The 22,060-nt window shown below is 43.7% G+C and overlaps 1 protein-coding gene across 5 annotated transcripts in view; it reads left to right on the top strand.

The window, feature by feature from the left end:
- The window catches only part of DIS3L2 (DIS3 like 3'-5' exoribonuclease 2), a 204,414-nt gene that overhangs the window by 115,262 nt on the left and 67,092 nt on the right, over positions 1-22,060 (top strand). For all 5 annotated transcript variants that reach the window (XM_067301734.1, XM_013941819.2, XM_067301738.1 and 2 more), the window contains 3 exons: positions 5,963-6,075; positions 13,450-13,557; positions 19,002-19,235. In XM_067301734.1, coding sequence (XP_067157835.1) covers positions 5,963-6,075; positions 13,450-13,557; positions 19,002-19,235 — 455 coding nt within the window. The remainder of the gene's footprint in view (positions 1-5,962; positions 6,076-13,449; positions 13,558-19,001; positions 19,236-22,060) is intronic.

Below are 22,060 nucleotides of genomic sequence, written 5' to 3'. Positions count from 1 at the left end.
GGGCATTTCAGTTGGCTAAAGGAGCATCATGTGATAACGTTAAAACTTCAGTTTCTTGGTAAACAAGTAAATGAATTCATGCTCAGTTGCACTGTGCTTTCAGAAAGCAAAATGGCCCTAGGGCACACAAGTAAAATTTAAGCACTTTCCTTGTTATTTTAAAATAAGTAAAATTAAACACACTGTCTGATTTTTCTGAACAATAGCTTGGCTTCCTGCAGTGGAAAAGGAACCTCAGCTGAGAATTAAAGCCACCCACCTTTGTCTTCAAAGACAGGCTTCAGAGCAGACACATAACTTACTCTTTCCATGGTTCTGCTTTTATTTTTGGCTTTTCCCCTCTCTTTTCTCCCCCCCCCTTTTCTCTTTTCTCCCCCCCCTTTTCTCTTTCTTTTCTCCCCCCCCTTTTCTCTTTCTTTTCTCCCCCCCCTTTTCTCTTTCTTTTCTCCCCCCCTTTCTCTTTTCTCCCCCCCTTTCTCTTTTCTCCCCCCTTTCTCTTTTCTCCCCCCCTTTTCTCTTTTCTCCCCCCTTTCTCTTTTCTCCCCCCCTTTTCTCTTTTCTCCCCCCCTTTTCTCTTTTCTCCCCCCCTTTTCTCTTTTCTCCCCCCCTTTTCTCTTTTCTCCCCCCCTTTTCTCTTTTCTCCCCCCCTTTTCTCTTTTCTCTTCCACCTTTTCTCTTTTCTGCCCCCCCCTTTTCTCTTCCCCCCCCCTTTTCTCTTCCCCCCCCCTTTTCTCTTCCCCCCCCCTTTTCTCTTCCCCCCCCCCTTTTCTCTTTCCCCCCCCCCTTTTCTCTTTCCCCCCCCCCTTTTCTCTTTTCTCCCCCCCCCCTTTTCTCTTTTTTCCCCTCTCCCATGAGGGACGCTTCTGCAACACTTGAACCTTGGATGTATTGGTGTAGCCTCTGTACACAAACCAAAGAGAAAAAGGTGTTTGTATGAACTCAAGACAGGGCCTTCATTTAAAGACGTGTTAAAGATCCGTAGCTGCTTCGAGCAGCTTCCCCAAGTCCCAGTGCCATTTTGTGCCTCTATGCAACTTTAAGGTTTGTATTGTGTTGTATGAGTTGTGTGTCCATCCCGTCTGCCTGCAGCCCCTCCGTCTGTCCCTTCGCAGCCGGAGGCTCTCCGTTGTGAAGACTGTCCTCGCTTGGTTGCGCAGGATCACACGCAAGGGGAGCCTCAGCCTCGCTCAGGATCCATGCTATACTGTGGCACTGCTAATACACACAAATGTGCATGTAGGTCAAAGGCTTATTTGTGTCTCTCTGTAAAAGTATGAAAAACTTGTATGAGGTGTTAAATACTGCTTTGCAGGTAAGAAAGCAGCAGTGCGGTACCTCCAGGGTAGGGGAATGGGAAAGAGCTGTAATTATTTGCTGCAAGAGTTGGGCTAGTCAGGGAACAGCCAACCACCTCTAATTGCTGGCAGCAGCTGGCTGTTTTCTGGCTAGAGCAAATACTCTAAAATCTCCTTTGAACTCTTCGGTATCTCCCTAATTGAGGGGTGGCCAACAGTTTTAGAAATACTGGTTAATACAAAAAACTTGGCATTATTTTTTAAGTTGACTTTACGCTCTACTAGTGTTTGTCTTCTCTCTTGAGAATGGTGATGCTTGAAGGTGAGGTAGAAATAAAGGGAAGTGTGTCTGAGTGCTAGAGAATTATCTTCTGCTGTTTTATCCTTGAAAAGTTTTTTTTTAAGTTGCATGATCCTAAAATTTGCATATGCCAAGGTATGAAGTGAATTTGCTTGGTCTTTCTCTATGAATTTGTGCTAGAACAGATTAGAGTTGCAGAAGAGAAGAGGGCTTTACTGCCATCATGCTCTCTTGTATGCTATTCAAATATATTCAACTCAACTTTCTGATTTCTGGGGCAAACATATGATACAACTTGCTGTGTTGGCAGTTTTTATAGAGTAATTACAGACTGAAAGGGCCTTTTTTCTCTCTTCTAGACCTTTCTTGCTAATCCTTTTTTGTTTTTAATTTTTCTCCATAAGGAAGGAAAAAGACACTTTGAGCTGTTTTGTCATAGAGGATGAGATCACCAGTGAAAAATGGAAAAACCAAACAGCATGCTCTTTGTTCTTCTGTAAGGTGCCGCACTTGAACCATTCTCCTTTGATTTTAGCACCATATCGGTGTTAGGCCCACAACGTTCTGGAGCATGTTCAAACAAACCAGATCCTCAGATCGAGGAGCTGAACCTTCTAAAAAACTGCTGTGCGCCTCACGCAGCATCACACAGGGAGAGGCCTGCTGTTGGTAGCTCTAATATTTGGTAAACTCCACAATGAGACCCAGGCTCCTGGAAACTCGGGGAATGTGAAGGCTATTCTGTTCTACCACTGTGCTTACAGACTTGATGGCGAATGAAGTGCAAATTGTCCCTCTGTGTGCCATAGCGCTGCCGGGGTATCGGGCAGAACTGGGCCACTTGCCGTATGGTAGCTGCAAATCCTGTCCCTCTTGCAGAGAGCGTTAGCCCCAGAGAAGCTTGGCTGGCTGCATGCCCAGCCATTTCCCTGTTTCTATCTTGGAGAGCTCCTCTTTGCTAAGGGCCTTTGTTATTGGGTTTTGCAATGCCGTAGCGTAATTTCAAATAAGACTCCTCTCTCCCATATGACATCTGTGGCCTGGCCTCTATATTTGCAGGGAGAGGATAACAGGGTACGGCCAGCTGATAAAACGTGCACTGCTTGGTTCCAAACCGTGTTCCCTGTTGCTAAATATTTCCCACGTAGTGGCTTTGCAGTGGCAGGATTAGAAGGGGATGACAGTTGCACCCACTTTCAGAAGAAATAATTTTGAATGAAACAAATCTCAACATTCTTGAATGTAAGAAGTCATCCGAGTGCCTTCAGCATTTTCCATTGTAATAGATGCTTATGTCAGCTCTTGCTTAAATATCAGCTATATAAAGCATCTGACTTAATCCCCTATACATTCTTATGTGGATGTCATTTTTTTTTAATATCCTTAAACTGGTAGTTTGTATATATGTTTAAGGGTTGCTGTGCAGCTTTAGCTTTCTTGTACATAGGAGAACATTAAATTTGGGTTGAAGCAAAGCTGTGGTTTGTAAAGCAGTCTTTTCTGTAAGAGATGTAGAGTCTATCAAGTTTATCAAGATGGAGAGCAACATGCCGAGACTTGAAGCCTCAACTTGCTGGAAAGGTTGATCTCTTCACCAAAATGAAGGTGGAGTAGGCCTTGTGTGGCAGATTGTGGTGTGTGGTCCATGTGGTGTCTACCCTTTTCCTCAAGCTCTACTCTCTGCGACAAGACTTATTTATTGAAAAAAGTGCTGGTTTAACTCTCTTTTCGTTTAGGCCACATTTCTTTTTACTTTGGGAAATAACGTAAGACTTACAATGCGAAATGTTCCTTTTGTGACTTTGTCATTAAAATTAATGAGACTAGAAAAACTATTCAGGAACATGAAAGAGAATCCTAGTGAATAGTGTTTCTCTATCCACAAAGCTCTTTCATTTTAATTAGCGGATAAACCAGGAGAGAGCACTAGGCAGGTATTTCTGTGCAGCATTAGCGTGGTATTTTGTCTAGCACATTCAAAAGTAATGATCTGAGAGAATTCAGATTGGTCGATCACTGTGCTGTATCTTCAGGGTATTTTGGGGGACAAGGGAGATAGGGTGATTCATACTTGAGCAAGACAAACCCAAGAGCTGCCAGTTTGCATTATGTCAATGTATGTAACAAAATATTTAGATAGAATTTCCATTAAAAGTTCAAAAGCAGGGGGTTCATGCTGACCCTGGCTTTTAGAACCTCTGGTGAGAAACCTGAGTGAAATTTAACTCCGCTCAGTGTGTTTTCGTTGGCTAACTCCATGTTTTATTATCTCATGCAATGAGATCTTTCTTGGTTTGTCGATTTTCTACCGAGGACAAAAAGTTCATGTATGTAACAGTGCACATATTGAATTAAAGCACGATTAAAGGCATGATGTAATGACCCCCTCTCCTTTTCCTTTAGTCAATATTTGCCTGCAGGGTCAATACATTACAATATTGACTTCAAAGTATTCGGTATTTTTTTACCTTCTGAGTGTGTTGGCTTCAAGCACATGTAATATTAAACCCGTTGGTTGAACTGTTGGTCTAAGACTTACTGTCTAAGTAGTTTCAGGCTTGGATGCCTAATCCATGTAGAGCAGCTTTCAAGGCATCTGATAATATCACAACACAGCTGTAGGCAGCTTTCTGAGGTGAACCATTTAATCCGTGGCCTTTTCTCCCAGCTTTCTAATGAGTGGTGGAATTTGTCCCTTGGTGTGCAATGGGATTATTACACTCTCCCCCTGCTGCCATGATATTTACTCTCTGCAGGGCCTTTCAGTGGAATATAGCTTATGTGGACAAATCTAAACCCCACTGCTCATGTCTTTCATGTGCTTTTCAGCTGCCTCTACATCTCTGTTCTATGGAGTGTAGAAAAGCAGCACAAAAGTAAGATAATACTTTACATAGGGTAAGTGCTGTGCAAACATGGCTTAATAAAACTGGCTGGATGGGTTGTTACAAATTCAGACTGTCACACACTGCATGTTGTTGCTCACTTATCCGAACTCCCAGCTGGTGGCACAGTAAGCTGGGTGGCTCTACTAACACAAGCGTGAACCTTCTCATGCTTCCTCTTCGCCTGTATAACTTTCCATTCTCACTGTGCTGAAATCTAGCCCTATTAGCTATCAGAAGGGCATGCAGGCAGATACACTGCATAATGGCTGCAGATATTACCAATTTATCCATCAAAAACATGAGACACTAGAGAAAGGCTTTAATACTATTCTTTGCAAGAAGGTGTATAAACAAATGGGTTTATGACCAGTATAGTATCTTATTAATGTCTTAAAAAAGAAATTAGAGGAAAGAAAAGATATTTGAAGATACCAAGAAGTTAGTGAATTCCTATAAAGAACCAAATGTTATAATTAGGAACCCACCACACTTAGAAATATTCTACAAATATGCACTTCAAACGTAGCCTAGTCCTTCCAGAGCAAACAAAGGTCAGCAGGTTTCTTTGAGGATTAGCAAGCCAGAATTTCTTGGACAAATGTACTAATTACGTCCAAAGCTGGGGATGATTGTTACTTCCAAATGCAAATTATTGCCAAAACCTCATGGTAAACCTCAGTAGTACTCTTCTCTCTAGCCTAACTTTTCAATCAAGATACTTCTAGGCTAGACTCTTCCTTAATCTGAGGATAAAGCAGGATAATGGTGGGAGTATTCTGCTTGTGGAAAGCTGTGCTTCCAGACAGCCCAATCCTAAATCATTTAAGACTTCTCAAGTCACCAGCAGCAATTTGGTCTCTACCTGGAGTGGAATAGAAAGAATAGCAGCTTTGAGGACCCCAAAGCGTATGTGACCTGCTGCTCCATACATGGGAAAAGGTGTCCTGTGTTGCCTGGATGAGATAAGTTGTAGTCACAGTGGCTGTGAATCTGGTAGGGCCTGAGAGGCCAAAGTTTTCATCTCAGATGGGAAGAGGTGGTCAGAGGTATCAGTTTTGTGTGTTCTAGGCATAGAGTAAATGGGTTATGGTAACATTTGGCAGGGGGGTGGGAAAGGGGGATCAGAATTTAATATGTCAGCAACTGAATGGAATAAATAAGTCTAAGAAATCTCTGCACAGAAGCATAAAGACCTACCAGAAAGGGAAAAGATTTGTGAAAATTGCATGTTGTCACTTTCTTTTCCTTTTCCTTGCTGTCTCACTACCCCGGCTCTGGGATAGCTCACAGACCTCATGCATCACAGGTAATTGCTCTGCCACAAGTGACCAAGTAGAAAGCGCAAAGATTGTAAAATTGTTGGTTTTTCTCTTTTTCTTTGAAAACTGACTTCTGGATGCACCTATTCACTTCTTCCCCAGCCCCCTAAACTCCTTCGTTTCCATCTGCAGTCTACTGACTTCCTTGTGCCATTGCAGGGAACTTCGAAGTGGGCGTTCACATCGCGGATGTGAGCTACTTTGTCAAGGAAGAAACAGCACTGGATAAAATGGCCAGCGAAAGGGCAACTAGTGTCTATCTAGTGCAAAAGGTAAGCATGTTTTCTTTTGTTCTTCTGAGAACAATGTCTCCCTTTTACCATGAATTCATTACAAAGGATCGTTATCAGATGCTATCAATCAAAATCTAGCTGTTAGTGTGGCAAACCTACAAAAATGAGCAAATTGATGTAGCCAAACACCACAGGTAACGAAGTGGTGCACCACCTCAGAACTTTTGAGTACAACACTGTGGGAAGCAGCAGTTCACGACAGCTCGTGACCCTGCATCTGCAGGTAGGGCCTTGGGTATGCCGGGGCTTGTTAGGTCAGGAGAAGGGCCATGTGAACAGGACTCTTCTGATCTGGAGCTGGTTCAGGTCCCAAAGCCGTATAGCGATGTTTGCACCTGCTGAGCCTGAGATAAGCCTGATGGACCAAAGATGGTTCATCTGCTTTGCTGTTGCGGGCTTGGAGTTTGCAGCTGTGGTGATGGTGGAGAGTTTATTTTTTGTCTTCAGTACAGTAGTACTGTGCTAATCACTCCCAGAAGTGGACACATAGCAGAGTATAGTGTAACCCCCCCCCCCATGCTAGCATCTTGAGGTACAACAGTATTTCACAGACTTCTACCTGAGTATTCCAGATGCTGGAGAAATGATGCTCTTTCATCATGCAGTTAAAAGGTACTTAAAACTGTACAGACTTCAGCATAACAGAAACAAATATTGAACTCTGAAAGTTTAAAGACAGCTTCTAAGCTTTGAAAATGAACAAGTTGAGGTTTAATGTTATTGGAAAAATGGCAAAAGGTAAGGAAACATCCAGGTTTCATCTGTGTGATTTTTTTTTTTTTTGTCTAATTTTTTTAGTTAAGTGGGCAGAAACACTTCCCCACTCATCAGATGTTGCAGGCACTGTGCACGAAGGGAAGCCAGAAAGTTTGGCTGTCAGATTCCTGTGTAGGCTTTAAGCATCATTGAGGCAGTCTCATGGGAGCAGATTATACTGTCTCTCCCTCCACCCCCATTCTGTCAGGCTATAGAAAACCTTGTTTCCACTGCCCTTCACCAGATGACAGGGCATCTTTGATATAATAAATAAACATATCCTACTTGCTACTTAGGATCAGTGGTGATTTTTCCCCTCCCTTCCTGAATGTTCCCAGGGTTGCTATCCAGGGAGGGTCTTGTAATGATGCATGTTCCAGTAGCTTCCTGTGTCCTCTCCACTCTTTCCAGTAACCCCAGGGAATTTAAATGATTTATTTTACACTGTTGAAATCAAATTAATGGTCTGATATCAAGCTGTTAACCTTTAGTAGCTGTTCCATAACTTTCCATAGGATCCGTTTGGGTAGAATGAGCAAGGCACAACTGCAGGAGGTCTCGGTGAATTGGTGGGCTTTTACTTGTGTGTGCACACAGGTCACGTCAAATAGCCATGACAGCAAGGGTGAGGTGCCCATCGGTGGCAGTGGGACCAGCTGCACACTGGTGCTGTGGTGTGGGACCGAGGAGTGGCCCCTCTGGAAAACAGCAGTTCCCAGTGACTTACTGTTCTCTGGGAGTGGGAAGCAATGCATATCTCATGGAAACAGCAGCTCTGGCACCAGTGGCTTCCCAATCCTATAGTCTCTCCAGCGATAAGCCCTTGGCTTCTGCAATGCTCCACTTCCATCTCTGATCGATGACTTAACGGCTGTAGCTCACTACAGGAGATGTGGGCTGGCTCAGGGGGAATACTGCTGCGGGGCAACAAAACTGGAAGATGTGGTGGCAGTATTTACATGTCAAAATATTGTGGTTTGTAGGCATGTAGTTTTTTTAAAGGGGAAAGAAGATTTTTCTATAGAAAGGGACATTTTTCATGAAAATTTAGTTGAATTCAAAAGCTAATTGAATTTTCTTTCAAAATGCTTTTTCTTTCCCTAACACTACCAGTCAATTGTCATGTTTGATACCAGCATAATTTATCTGTTGCCTTTTCATACCCATAACCTTCAATTGCTCTTCAACTATTTCGTCTAAGCCATACAGGATCAGTATTTTACGTACCCTTTTGCCCTGCAGATTATATATTTTAAGAGTGCAACCAGCTTAGATAATGAAAACACAGTGTTGGTCAGTGTTTTACTTGCAAGAGATGAAAAGGAGAGAGGGGATGGGCAAAGGAAAGCAGCCAGGCTCTCTGAAACAAGATGGTAGTGTGACTCTTGTAGAAAATATGCTTTGCTTTGATGGAATTGTTTCCTAAGACAGCTGTGATTCTGCTAGGGGTTAGCACCACGCTAATCCTCCCAGAGAAGCTAAATAAAGCCACATATTTAATTTTCCTGCACCAACTATCCAGAAGAGGAGTTATTGTGTAATTGCTAGCAGTCTATTTAATAAAAGTCAAAAATTTTAGAAATAAGAGTGTATCAGGTTTTAAGAAGCAAGAAAACCTAAACAGTTTCCTCTTTTTTGGCACATCTTCTATTGTTATTTTAGGTGTGAAGCAGCTCAAGTGAGAGGTCAGCCATAAATCCCTATAATATTTTATTGGTACTATTTTATACTAGAGATCAAAGATTGGAATTGTAAGCCTATCTTCACATTGAGTCCAAGGACTTTGAGACATTCGCTTTTGACACCGGCAGGTTGTCAGGGTGTTGATATTTTTATAATCTCAGGCTGAGTAACAAAGAGTTGCTCGAAATCTGAATTCATGGAAGTGTTGATACAACTCTTAAGCAGAAATCTTGGCTCATAAACAAATTGCCTGTTTCCTTTGAGTGTCTTTTAGTGTGTAAGCAAGAGGCTTGCTGAGCCCTCGCCATTGTTAGACCGCGATGTCCTCCTTCCACCTCTGGGGAGAGCAGCTGATGGAAACTCTCAGACAGTTACTACAATCCCTCTCTAGCGGAGCAGCGGTGGCAGAAGAGGTCACCTCTGGAAGTCAGCTGTGGTCGTAGCCAACCTGGCCCGAGACTGCACAGGCAACCAGAGCCGGGAGCCAGCAGAGTGGGATTGTCTGAAGGGAGCAAAACTGTCTGTGTGATGTTGTGAAAATGCCAGGGGTTATTCTTAACCAGAGTTTGTTCCCTGTTTCCCTTTGTCTTGTTGACTGATTTTCCCGCTCCATCCTTGAAAAGCCACTACAGCAAGTCCATTGATTACGGAGCTGCCCTGGCTAATAACCTGCTCTGAACTTGGCCAGTGAGTCACTCATGGCTACAGCAGATGTTTCTGATTTTAAAGGGAACGGGGAGTTTTATCATCCCAGCATGTGTACGCTCCCTCCCACTACCCGGCTCCATAGGAATGAGTCCTAGGCTGGAAACTAGCACTTGGATTCTGGAAGCACTTTATTAGCCTAAAAGGTAAAACAACAATGGGCTGTCACGTGCAGGGGGTTAGATATTCCCCCGGCCAAAGCAAATCCATCATGCAAAGGAGCCAGCTGTTAAACAGTGTGGCAAGCCATGTTAACCAGCCCACGTGCTTTATAACGACAGTTCATAGGAACCAGCCCCCCCGCCCTAGTGGTGCTTTCTTTTACTTTGGTGTCTCCTTGCTGCCCTGCTCTTTGGTGTGGCGGGGTGCGTGGCTGCCCGCAAAGAGAGCAGATAACATGGAAGGGAGTTGTCTGTCAATGCTGGAGCACTAAATCCCGAGCCACATACAGTAGCGCTGGGCCTAAGAAGATTTCACGTGTATCATTTGGAAATATGGAGAGGGAAATCCTCTGTCTGGAATTTGATTTGAAATGCAGGTCTGCAGCAGTGAGCATTGTAGATATCAGCTGTTCACTTAAAAAAGTGCCCTTTCCACTATCGCTTGGGCCCTGCCAGAGGAGGCTTGTTGGCAGAGAGGATGTCTTTTATTAGTCTGATTGATAGAGAGGGAGAAAACTGGCCAAGCTCTCACCACCCAAGCCTTTCTTCAGGTCTGGTTCCTCTAATACACTCATTAGGAAGGCTTTCCTGGGAACTCTAGGTCCCTTTCTTTTTTCATTTCAAAAGGTTTTTTCCCCAGCCCTGCTGGATCTCTCCAACTGCGTTTCTAGATTCAGCTACATTTACACGCCTTCTGTTTCCAGCTTTATGATCCCTATGTAAGCACAGGTGACTTTACTACAGTAGAAATAAAGGAAATAAAGTCGAGGTGAATGATGTGATTCCCACCAAAGGCACATGTTAAACTATTTGCCAAGGAAACCACGTCACATTGGAGGTAGTATTCTTCAGCGTCGTTTCAGCTAGCTGGATTTCTGTATGCCATGGTGGTCCACAGGGCAGCTGGCAGACACTGCTATTGCTCGGCAGACAGTCACTCTAAGGGCAAAGCATTTAAAAGACGCGAGGCAGCCTCTGGCTTATTTGAGACGATGCTTTGAGACCCTGATATTTTGCAAATCTTCCATGAGCATTAAAGATGTACTTGGGGAAATCTCCCCTCATCTCTCATCTCCTTCAGAAAGAAATGGTGATAATCCTATTGCAGAAGTTCCTTCTGGGCAGCCCCTGGGACAACTCTTAAAACATCCTGCTCCCCAGTTTGACATGTTTGTGACATCTTTGTGTGTTAAATGCTGTGCTTGCAACTATTAAATCCTTTCAGCCTGTGACCATATCATGTTAATGGTCAGACCATAAGAGGAAATGAGCATTTATGACTTAGAAATCTCTGTGCTTCCTAACAGTTGGTTTATTCTACATGTAGAGTATGAAGAGGAGTCCTGGTGTTAAAACAGATGGAGGCAGTTAGCTAGGACTGCTATGATGTTGAAAACAGGTCTCTTCTCTTAATTCAGTAAGGTTGATAAAACTGAAATACCTTCAGTGTAAGGTCACATTGTCTTATGTTACATATGTATTTGCTGAGCCCAGAAAAAGGTTGGTTGAATTCTTGCTCTCCTGTGAGACTTCTTCTGTGGCTTGGATTAAGTTGCTTTGCCTGAAGTTTCTCTCCTGTAAAACAAGGGTAACGTGGGAATGATATTTCCCTATTTAACAGTAGGTTTGTTACAGCTGATTGCTTGGTGAGTTTAGTGCTGTAATTATAATTGGGTTAAAGCTTGGCTTGCATTTCACATCACTGAGACCCCTTCCATAGAATTATAGCCTCCTGAATTGGATATTAATTCTGCTCAAGTACACTTAAACCAAGCATCCTGTTGTTTCATCTGGACTATTCTTTGTGGATGGGCTTCCATATTTCATGTAGGTATTTTTCTAGCAGACTGTTATTGCTTCAGGAGACATGGAGGGAAAGAGGACATGCTAGGGCACAGAAGTATTCAGTAAGTATAAAGTATTATGAGTGTGAACCAAAAAACTACTGATGGAAAACTGTTTGGCGGCTTTTGTTAAATTAGTAGCACTTAGTTCACTATGACCTGAACTTTGGGGTCTTGCAGCAGTCATGGGAGATCTTAGGCAGGCAGGGATTTCCGATAGTCTATAATGCATCCTCGCTGAATGCTATTTTCTCTCCTTTCTGGCATGGGTTGGCACCGCTCATTCTAAATTTATAACCCTATGGTATGGGCCTTTCCAGGCAGCATGGCAGACCTCACGTACTGTATCTGTGAATTATGAATGTATTAGTATTGTTAATGTACTTTTCACAACTGGAATAACAGAGTTGATGGCCTTTGTGTTGCGGGAAACAGCTTATCATAATCTGTGCCCTTGTGACCTTCCAGCTGAACCAGTGCTGCTGATTCATGTTGAAAGCGGCTCCTTGACTGTCAGAGACTGTACAGTTAAACTTTTGGCATTAATATGCAGCACAATTAGAATGGATTTATAGCCACAGTCTGGTGCCAAACCACAAATGTGATTAAATATTTTAAGAGTCTTTCCTTCAAAGCAAGAGGTAAATATGAAGTGTGTGGACTTGAGAAGAAAAGGGACACCTGAGACTTTTATTTTTTTTCTTCCTGTTTTGAAAAACAGTTGTTCCCCTGGCTTCCAGATAGAAAATGTTATCTCTGAAATCACCAAATCAGTGTCACAGAGTTTGGAAGAGCTGGGTTTTGCATGCAGGTTGACTTGCTGCTGTTCCTGTATTTAACAGGGTGGCATGGCCAAACGATCAAAAATGGAAACTAAATTAAATAGCTAAAATATTTTGAAGGCAAGCTCAGCAAAGTAGAGCATTTCTCTCAGTATTTTTCTGGAAAGCACCAACCCACGTTACCACTGAGAATAAACAAGAAGAATAATGTAGTTCTTTGAGAACATTTACTGCTTCTTCAGAAAAGTTAGTAATGAGGAGGGAAATAAGAATGTGAAACTTTAAATGATTAGATTTGCTTCACTAAATGGCTGCTAAATATTATCCTTACTGCAGACTTCACCTGGGAAATAACACAGGGAAGGTAGAAATACTTGGAGCTACTCACCTTTGCTCTAGAGTGAATGTGCTCCAGGCTTTTGCACTATTGCTGTAGTCAGGTGAGCAATATGTGGTTTGGTAATTCAGTGTTCAGCAGCAGAGATATTGGTTAGCTGTAAGGAATCATGGCACAGGTTAAAAAATTGCTACCAAAAACTTCTTTTGGTTCACATGTACAGGGATATTTTCTTCAGTCAGAGCTGAGCATAGTAAAATAATAATTGTTCTCCCTGTGTTTGCAAACACCATCTTGAATAGTCATAAAACAGGTGCGTTTTAGTTATCTCACTGACACCTACACATTCCTGTCTCTGTGCTACAAAGCATGGCTCAATCTTTAATAAAGCCATGCACCCTTCCTGTGTCTCAGGGGAGAAGTTTTATACAGGCTTTGCAGGGAGCAGACTGAAATTACCTTACTTACCTGGTTGCACAGTCTTCAGTGGCAAAGCAGGGAACACAGTTCCCAAATCCAAGCTCCCGACTGCTGAGACTGCATTCCTTCAACATCAAGCTTCCTGATTTGCTCAGCCTTCCTCATTCCTCTCAATGTCAAAATGGTAATGGGAAAGCAGTGGAAAACACAGAGCAATTTTCCTGACCTTAAAAGCTGCAGAGCAAAGTGTTTGCATAGCTGAGACCTGCCGGATGCTTACCCCATACCTTGGAGGGGAGTGCAGGGAATGATGCTCAGGCGGGAGATGACGACAACTCTTTCTGTTCCCGTTGGGGGCCAGGGCTGATCTGTGTGTTGGTGGTCTCAGCAGTGTCTCGCTTCCTCTCATTGCGGAGGATTTGGGTTACTTATCCGTTCTGTGCTGGTGTGGTGTTCACCATGTGATGTAGCTCTGGCATGGGTGATGGGTCCCAAAGCCACATCATAGCCACTCCTGCCATAGAGAATGTAAGCTTAAACATTTAACACGTTTTCTCCTTATGTGCATTGCTCAGCCTCTCTTTTACCAACTGGCCAGGGAAGCTTGGCCACAGACAGGTCTTCACTAAAAGCCTGTGTCTCACTAAGGCTCTCTTCTCTTCCAGGTGATCCCGATGCTTCCCAAGCTGCTTTGTGAGGAGTTGTGCAGCCTCAATCCCATGAGAGATAGGCTGACGTTCTCTGTGATGTGGAAGGTGACTCCCGAAGGCAAGGTAACTCGAGTGGTGGCTGGCCATCCTGCTAATCAGTCCTTCCTCGGTTGCCAGGCCCTATTCTTGCAAACAGTGGTAAAAATGCCATCTCATAACGTCCAGGTGGATAGCAAAGAACTTGTTAGTGAGCAATAATGGCAGATGTAGGAGTGTCCCTGTATCATGTCTTACTGATGAGATATCATGGAGCTGGCAACTGGAGTAATTTCAAAACATGCTGGGGAAAGGAAAAATATCTGTATGAATCTCAGGAATGGGAGCCTGCTCCTTGCTATATCATCCATCCATGTAATGTCTCATCTCCAGCAGCAGTTCACTGCTAATATTTCAGGGCTGCAATTTCCCCTGCTCCAACCCTGCCTCGCAGGCATTTATGCAGCGCAGTAGATGAGGGCAGTATCCCTCCATGGCCTCTTTGGTGAACAGACTGTTTTATTCTTCTTTAGAGCTGCAAATTACATCGATGGATATAAAGTGCAGTAGTTCTTTGGCAAAGGCACAGCTCTATCCTTGCATGTGTTTTGCCTCCATGTCTACACAAACATTTCTTCGTAGTGTTGTTCCCAGAGAGCAGTTGTGGGGTCTGTCTGTCAGTGCAGCAAGCTGCCTTCATCTACCTGCCAGCTGTCTTGAGGCCTTGGTTTCTCTACCTGTTCCTCTCCTACACTTTTGGTAACCCTAACGATCTCCTCTTTGGTGACCATAGGGTCCCCTCAGTAATCTAGGATGGCTAAAGACTGCCTGTCTCAGAGGACTCTGGGAAACTGTTGACTATTCCAAGCACACTTTTTGTACTTCGAATGTTTTTCACCAGCGTTGTGCACATATATGGGTACTCAGAGAGTATTTCTTGTGTTGATTTGATAATTTTTCATGAAGGTTAGCTTTACTTCTTTATAATTGTCCATGCTGCTCCAAAGGAGGCCTCATCTTGTTTTGTGCTTTAAGAAAATGTAGTTGTAGCCTCATATCTATTCTCCATTTCTCCAGGGAGTCCCAGATCTGGCACTGAGGTGGGGTTTATTTGTTCATTGTAAAAACTGTTCCACTTCCTGTAGTGACAGCATGATTGCCGATGGGACCTTTCAAATAGTGGGCCTTTATTGACTCTGAGCGGTCTTTGAACAGTTAATAGTCAAGTCTTAATTAAAATAAGTTTTTAATTAAATCTTGTCCCTGATCCTCTGGAATATATACATTATTTACTTTTCAAACAGTGTTCAGACCCATCCTGTCTGGCCAGAAAGAAGGTAGAGATATTGCAGCATCTCCCTTATGCCTGCCCAGGGAGCTGATCTATGCAGGAGGAGAGGTCTGAGACATGACCTTGCTGCCCCTTGGAAAGCAAACTGTCTCAACAAACTGGTTTCTCCTGGGAGGCCTTTCAAGACTGCAGTGTTAGTCAGGGTCACTTGATTTGAATATGAGTCAAGGGCCAAAGAAGAATTGACTCCTTCCAAGAGGAAAGGTGCCTGTAGGGCTTTTGGCCAGCGGGGCATTCTTATAAGAGCTTATCTTTGAGTAGGGGCAGAATATCTGTCTCCTGTATCTCTAGGTGTTACTACAACCTAGACTCAGTGTAAACAGGATCACATGCTCCCCAGGCTCTGCTGGGTGAAAGGGAGGTGAGCCAAAGGCCCCTGCACCTGTCCAGTGCAACCTTTGAACTTCAGCCAGTGGCAGAGGGCTGGGAGAGCGCTAACGTTGAGGACAGGGCATCCCCTAGCATGGGGGACACGAGGCCAAAGAGCACTTGGTTGTGCCGTGTGTACAAAGCAGTATCATAACCTTGAGCTTGCAAAGCAGAGCCTGATAGCACTCCTAGAGGTGAGTGCTGCTCTGAGCTCCCATTATTACTCTTCCAAGGCAAATAAATCTCTAGCTAATGCATCTCACAAGGAAAAGCCATGCAGATTCCTCACTTGAATGTGACTATTGATAAGTTGTTGGGGTTTTTATTTCTAGCTTCTTTAAGAAAAATAATGGCAGGCTCAGCCCTTTGAGAGACAGGCACTTTCTTGTTTTTACTGCTTTTGCATTCTGGAGTTTGTATCTTCTAGTTTTCCATAAGTGTAAGAAAGTGTTAACTGAGCAGCTTTCCACACAGCTCCAGGGACTCTCCAGTGGGATGGTATGACATGCTGAGCTGAGCTGCGTATTTGTAGGAGCAAAGCAGCATGACAGCTGTGTCGCACCCTCAAAAATACCCATACCACTGGGGACACTGCTGATAGAAGGGTGTCAGCTGAGTCATAGTGTTTTCCATCACAAAATGTGCTGGGGATTCCAGCTTTTTCTCAAAAGCAACCAGAGTCAGGGAGAAAAACCTTAATGTAATGCTGGAAATGCCTCAGATACTGGTGCTCTGCCTGGGAACTGTGTGCACCAGGTTCGCTGTGATGGGGGAGACCTTGCAGACCTGCCTTGCAGGCTGCTCCATGTAATTTCCCTGCGCCAGCTCTGAACCCCTAAGTGCTGCTCCTCCGTACTGCTTTGCCCATCCATCAGCTGCCAGTGCATTGGCCAGCCAGCCTTGCGCGGCTTTCCCCACAGAAGCAGAGCTTGGCCATACCTCTGGAGGGATTTCCAGACCAGGGATGCAAGGCTGCAGTTACCCAAAGTCTGCTTGAATGGCCGCTGAAGGCAGAAACAGAGGATGTTTCCAGGAAATGCTTGGACCTAAGGTAGAGTTAACTTCACTTGCCCTTGCAAGCCTGAGTCTGGCAGCTCTGTTCGCTGCACACAGGGATTACTGGGCTGTACAGGACAAGATGCATCCAAAACTCCATTCCTTTATCTGTGTGAAGTGTTTAATGCATCCAGGCAACCTTGGTGACAAGTGTTTTAGTGAGTATATTAGTAAGAGACCTCTCACAGGGTTGTCACTGTCCGTTTTATACCTGTTAGAGCGTCACTGGAATGGAAGTTGAGTGCTTTGCGTCACGCTGCTTGGTTGCCTTCGAAAGACCAAGGACAGAAAAAGTAATTGAGGAAATAAAGAAGTAAAGAAAGTTGAACATCTGCTAATATTGGGCTGCTTGTCCTGACACTTTGCCCTGAATGTAGCTAGCCTAAAATTTGACATTCTAATTATATTCCTGGGGCCCAATACGCTGCCTCTCTCGTCTTACAAGGAAATGAGCGGAGCTCTGAAATATTTGGCCTCTTCTAGACAAGCAGAAAAATGAGATTTTGTTGAAAGCTTCAAGTTCAGACAGCAAAGTGGAAATCCGGTCCGTTGCCTCCAGCAAGGGACAGAGAGCGCTCTTGGAAGCCAGTGGCAGAAAGCACCATGGCCTCAGACCTGGCTTCAGAGGTAACCCCAGTGTTGGAGAAAATGCTCCTTCTGGGAATTACTCTTCTGGTTTGCATCCAGTCCTTAACCCTTTTCAGCACAGATGTTCCATCGATGGAATTGACTCACCTACATTATAAACAAAGTGACGGTGCTTTCCAAACACAAAATATTTAGTTTAAGATCATATAATAGTGAGAACCAGCATTGAGAATGACCTTATTTGAATGCAGAAATTAATTGCTGGAGATGAAGGGATTAGCAGAGAAATAGAAGCAGCATCTGAAACATTTAAGCAGCAAGTTGAAAGAGCTGCCTATTACAAATGGAAGGTCTGTAGAAATGCTCAGCTCAAGTGAAGGTTGCTCATCCTTGTTTGCAGATCATCTCAACAAGGATCAGCACCTTTTTGGTGTCTGAGTACCATTCATGTCTTACTGAAGTCTGAAGTATCTATTATCAACCAGCTAATAGTCTTTGACTTGCTGGAAGTGAATTGTTTAAAGGGCAATGCAGCCTCTTCCATTTCAGAGATCTCCCTTGTTTTAGATTGGGAGTTTTTTGGGCCCAGCAGATTTCATCAGATGTCACTGACCTAGCAGAAGTGGATCCACAGTTCACGGCAGGGAACTGAACCACACTTAATGAGATGCAGCAGAGCACAGAGCAGGTGCTGCCAGCATCACCACAGTGTCTCTCCATCCAGCTTTGTGACTTTCTCTTCCTTTCTTTCTCCATGTATTTAGATATAGGGACACATACAGAATAACCATGAGCTTCAGGTCTGAGCACTTTACATCACAAAACATTTCTTGCTGCATCCCAGCTATCAGGATGCTTTCTAATTGGAAGTGAGGTTAAATACCCTGCAACTTTTAGAGCTCTGAGCTGCTGAGTTATGCTGCACATGTATTCTGTGGGGCACAGAGGAGGGGAACAGCAAAGGTGTCATGGAGATCAATCCTTTCCTGTTAAAAGGAGGATTTGCTTTTCTGAAGCAATGTCCTTGATGAGTCTGTGTTAGAGAGCGCTGGTTGCTCTCCCCAGGCACCCTCACTCACCGAATTTACCATGTCCTGTTGTGCTGACGAAGGGGCACGGTGGCACTCGTAGCCAAGGCAGAATACCAATTCTCCATTCATTCTCCAAGCACTTGTGCTTTGAATGGTTTATTGCAGGCTGCTCCCCTCTCCAGAGCCCTTGTGCCAATGCTCTTGACTTTTCTGCAGAGCCTTTTGCCCTTTGTCCCTCTGTACTTTCTTCCTGGCGTGATGAGCTTTTGGGCTCTCTTACACATCTCACCTGAAAATAGATTTTCCTTTCCGCTTTAAGGAATAATTCTGAATTACCAATTCTACACTGGTATTCTGTTACAGCGTTTAAAATGTGAGTGGCTTCCAATTTAATTGGTTTAAAATAAAGTGTTTTCATATGCATTTATAGATGATTTTCCTCTGGAACCCAGAAGAATTTGGGAGCTCTCAGAACATTTTCTGGATTGAGTTTGAGCCTAAGACCACCACAGGCATTATCAGAGAAACAAGGGTGTCAGGGATGGGCCATCTCTCCTCCAGACTCACCAAAGTCCTACTCGGGCACTTCTGCAAGCGCTAGTCAAACATTGGGATCTCTGCAGCCTTCTCCCTGCTATGCTCCTAACAGGCTGTGACTTGAAGATGGAGCATTTTAGGGCCATCCCCATGTGCCCTTCTGGCCACATTTTAACTGAAGAGGGGAAATGCAATCTGCTGTGTTTTAGATACAAGAGCCTTCTTTGCATGTGCGTGTATCTGTCTGTTTGTGCTCCTGCACCCTACTAGCTTTTGAATCAACTGACTGATTTCAACCCCCAGATGGGCTGCAGTTCTTCTGAGCCTTAAGAAGAAGGGAAATCAGGTAGAGGAGGGAGATCCAAGCAGTGCCCCATATGAAGGAAAGACTTCATTGTGCATATGCACATTACTAGAAACTAGAGAATCCTTATGGGCAAACACCTTCTGATGGCCTCAGCCTGAGAAGATCTTCACTTGGAGATCACAGTCAGTCATGAGGTCTGGTGTCATTCATTCCAGTGTTTGTAGAACTTCCTGAGCTTTTATACACTGGAAGAATAAGTCCTCAGATCTATTTACATTTTCCAATTTTGCAGATCCTTGATGAATGGTTTGGGCGGACAGTCATCTGCTCCTGTGTGAAACTAAGCTACGACCATGCGCAGAGTATGATTGAAAGCCCTGGGAAGGTGATCTCACCTGAAGAACTGCCTCCTGTTTCCCCTCAACACTCAATAGATAAGATTCAGCAAGCTGTGCTGAATCTGCACCGAATCGCCCAACACCTCCGCAAACAGCGTTTCATCGATGGTGCTCTGCGCTTAGACCAGGTGAGTAATCCAGCATCTTTAAGGGGCTCCCGCTCCTCTGCACTGAAGCAATTTCATGTTGAACTCCCCAGGAATTTCCTGATCAATCTAAAAACTCAAAGGGGAAAGTCAGGCTGGAATAGAAAGGCAGGCTTGTGTGGCAATATTTTCTTAAAAATGACGGCAAATTATGTACCTAAAGCAGTATGTAAAGTAGGATCAAAAGAAAAAAAGTTCCTGTTTTGTAAGGAGTGATCCATCTTCTAACATTTTTCAAAATCCTAAGGCTCTGGTGGACTGGGTAAGTAACTTGCACAATGAAACAAATGATGACAGTGTAATTCATTATCAAGCAGTTCAGATATCCTTAGTACACATTTCACTGCAAAAGGCTCTTCCTCCACATTCATTCCTGCGCTTGCAATACTCACGTTTTCCACGGCTTTCATAGCAGTTCTCTGGGCAGGGAAAATAACTAAAATGTTATCTAAGCTAATATTTATAGGTGTTGGGTGTGTTTCAGAGAAAAAAATTCAAGTGAGGAGGTTTTCTGTCTGGGACAGTTTAAATAGTCTTGTATCAGCTGTGGTATGTGTCATTTCTATTTTACAAGTAGATCCAGATACTTTGGATTACCACAGCAAAAATACTTTTGCCTTTGAGACTCAGCTGCTGTGGGGTTGCTTCTGACCATTTTTGTGGGTAGGAGATTCCTATAATTTATAGAACCCAGTAGCCGTCCAGACCAGGAGACAAAGTCCTCTCTCTTTCTTAATGTAAAGGAAGCTCTATTGTTTCATGTTGCAAAATAAACGTGAGTCAACATCATGGTACTGCTGAGAAAGAAAGCATACCAAGATGTATAAACAGGACTGTTGTACTTAAGAGGTATGTTGTAATACTTCTATTTTACTCAATGCTGTAGCATTGTCTCCAGTTCCAGGAAAACGTGGTCTAATTGTAGAGATTTCGGTGCAGAGCAACACAAGCAACAAGTGTCTACAATCTGTGACCTTCCCTGACAGAGCAAGTGGCTTAGTCTGGAGAAGTTGCTGTGAAGAGGAGGCAATGTGTTGTTCCCCATGTCTAAGGTGGACAGGATGAGACATCTGCATCCTGAATTTCAGTAGAGATTGAGTTTATACTTTAGGATAAGCTCTCTGATGCAAGAATTGTAGTGCCTAAGGCTAGTTTGCCTGCATCTGTTGTTGGAGGACTTTAAGGACTGGTTAGGCACATACCAGTGAGCCTGGGGCAAGGGCATTTGCTCAAGGTCCATCCTTGCTCAAAGGAAGTAGTCTGTTCTTAAAATTTTACTCAAATAATTTTTGAAAATCAGACTTCTGCTTTGAACACATGCAGAGTTTGCTTAAACCTCTTTTGGAACAGAGGCTTCCCTATTTGAGATTTATCTTATAATGGCTAATAAGCTGGGCTTTCATTCCCAAGCACACACTGAATGCTAGAGGAATATAAAGAACAGTCTTTACACTTACAGAGTGATGAACTGGTAAGCCTTGGAGATATCTAGATTGGAACAATCCAGGGTAACTGGGAGCTGTGCTCCAGGAAGGTCACCAGCTACATTGCACAAGTCTCGCTTAGTGTTGTGCTGAGCAGTCACCATATGTGCCCGAGTTTAGTACCTGTTATCAAACCAAACTCAGGGAGAGTAAGTTTTAGAACAGTTGTGACATTTTAAATGGGAGGATTTGGCCAGGGAAGCATCCTGTTCCAGTGATACCCTGTAAAAGATTAGTGGTGTTTTGATTTGCCTTGTGCTGTTAAAGAAAACCCATTGGAGCATCGTATCTGAGATCTGGGTTAAAATCCACTGCTAAGAGCAGGGGAAATAGCTGACTTGATCAAAGCCTAGTGCCTAGAAGACAAAACAAACTGAATTATATTTCACAAGTGGCGTTTTGTGCTATGCAGAATCTCTCTCCTCTAGCAAGGACATCAGAGTGAAAGTAGTGGGCTTTAAGAAGGAGGTGTATTTTAATTCAAAGGACACTTTCCCTGTGCTTTTTCTTTTCTTTTCGGCTGTCTTGATGGTTGCATTGTGATAAACCACACAGTCGCCCAGTGCATGCAGAAAGCAGTTACTGTAAGGTCTGAATACAACCAGAATGTGAGGGGCCTGCATGTGGACATGTCCAGCATATAAGGCAGGACAAAGCAATCTGTAGCTTTTAATAAAACGAGATTAGTCCCTCTGCCTTTGTTCCCCCACTTCCTCTAGTTCCCATGGAAGCAATTTTGCCACCGGGTCTGACTTCCAGCCCTGAGCGAGTGAGCAAGGGTGGACCCAAATGGGAAACACACCTTTCTAATCGCTGGACCTCTCACTGATTTCCTGTTGAGTAATGTAAATCCTGAACAATGGAAGACAAACTCCAGCAGGAAACTAGGGGCAATGAATTATCAGATTCCAAATAAACATGTGAGTGAAGGAAATGATCATCTCACAGTATTAAGGGAGGGGGTGGCTGGACATGGATGACTCCTGCATTTCTTTTTCCAAGGGATGTGAGCCCTCTTCCTATAAATTATGTTATGTTTGAGTTCTACCTTGGGGTCACTCCTGATTGAACAGCCTTAACTCTTTTCTCACTTCCATTGTGCCATTTGTCAGTGTGACGTGCTCTTGTTCTTCCTGTTAATATTAAGAAAACCATTAGGGGAGGAATCTCCCTTCCTGCTTCATTATTGACCGTGGTGGCCTTGGGCTGGTGGTCTCCCTTCCTCAGTTTCTCCTTTGGAATGCTACTTTTCTCCCCTGCAGCACCAATATTATTTAGGATTGATTGTCAAAAACTAAGAACGTCTCTCGCTTGAAGCCATTG

This window comes from Apteryx mantelli, chromosome 9, assembly GCF_036417845.1.
Source record: "Apteryx mantelli isolate bAptMan1 chromosome 9, bAptMan1.hap1, whole genome shotgun sequence".
Lineage (NCBI taxonomy): Eukaryota > Metazoa > Chordata > Aves > Apterygiformes > Apterygidae > Apteryx > Apteryx mantelli.
This window is presented reverse-complemented; position numbering and strand designations above follow the sequence as displayed.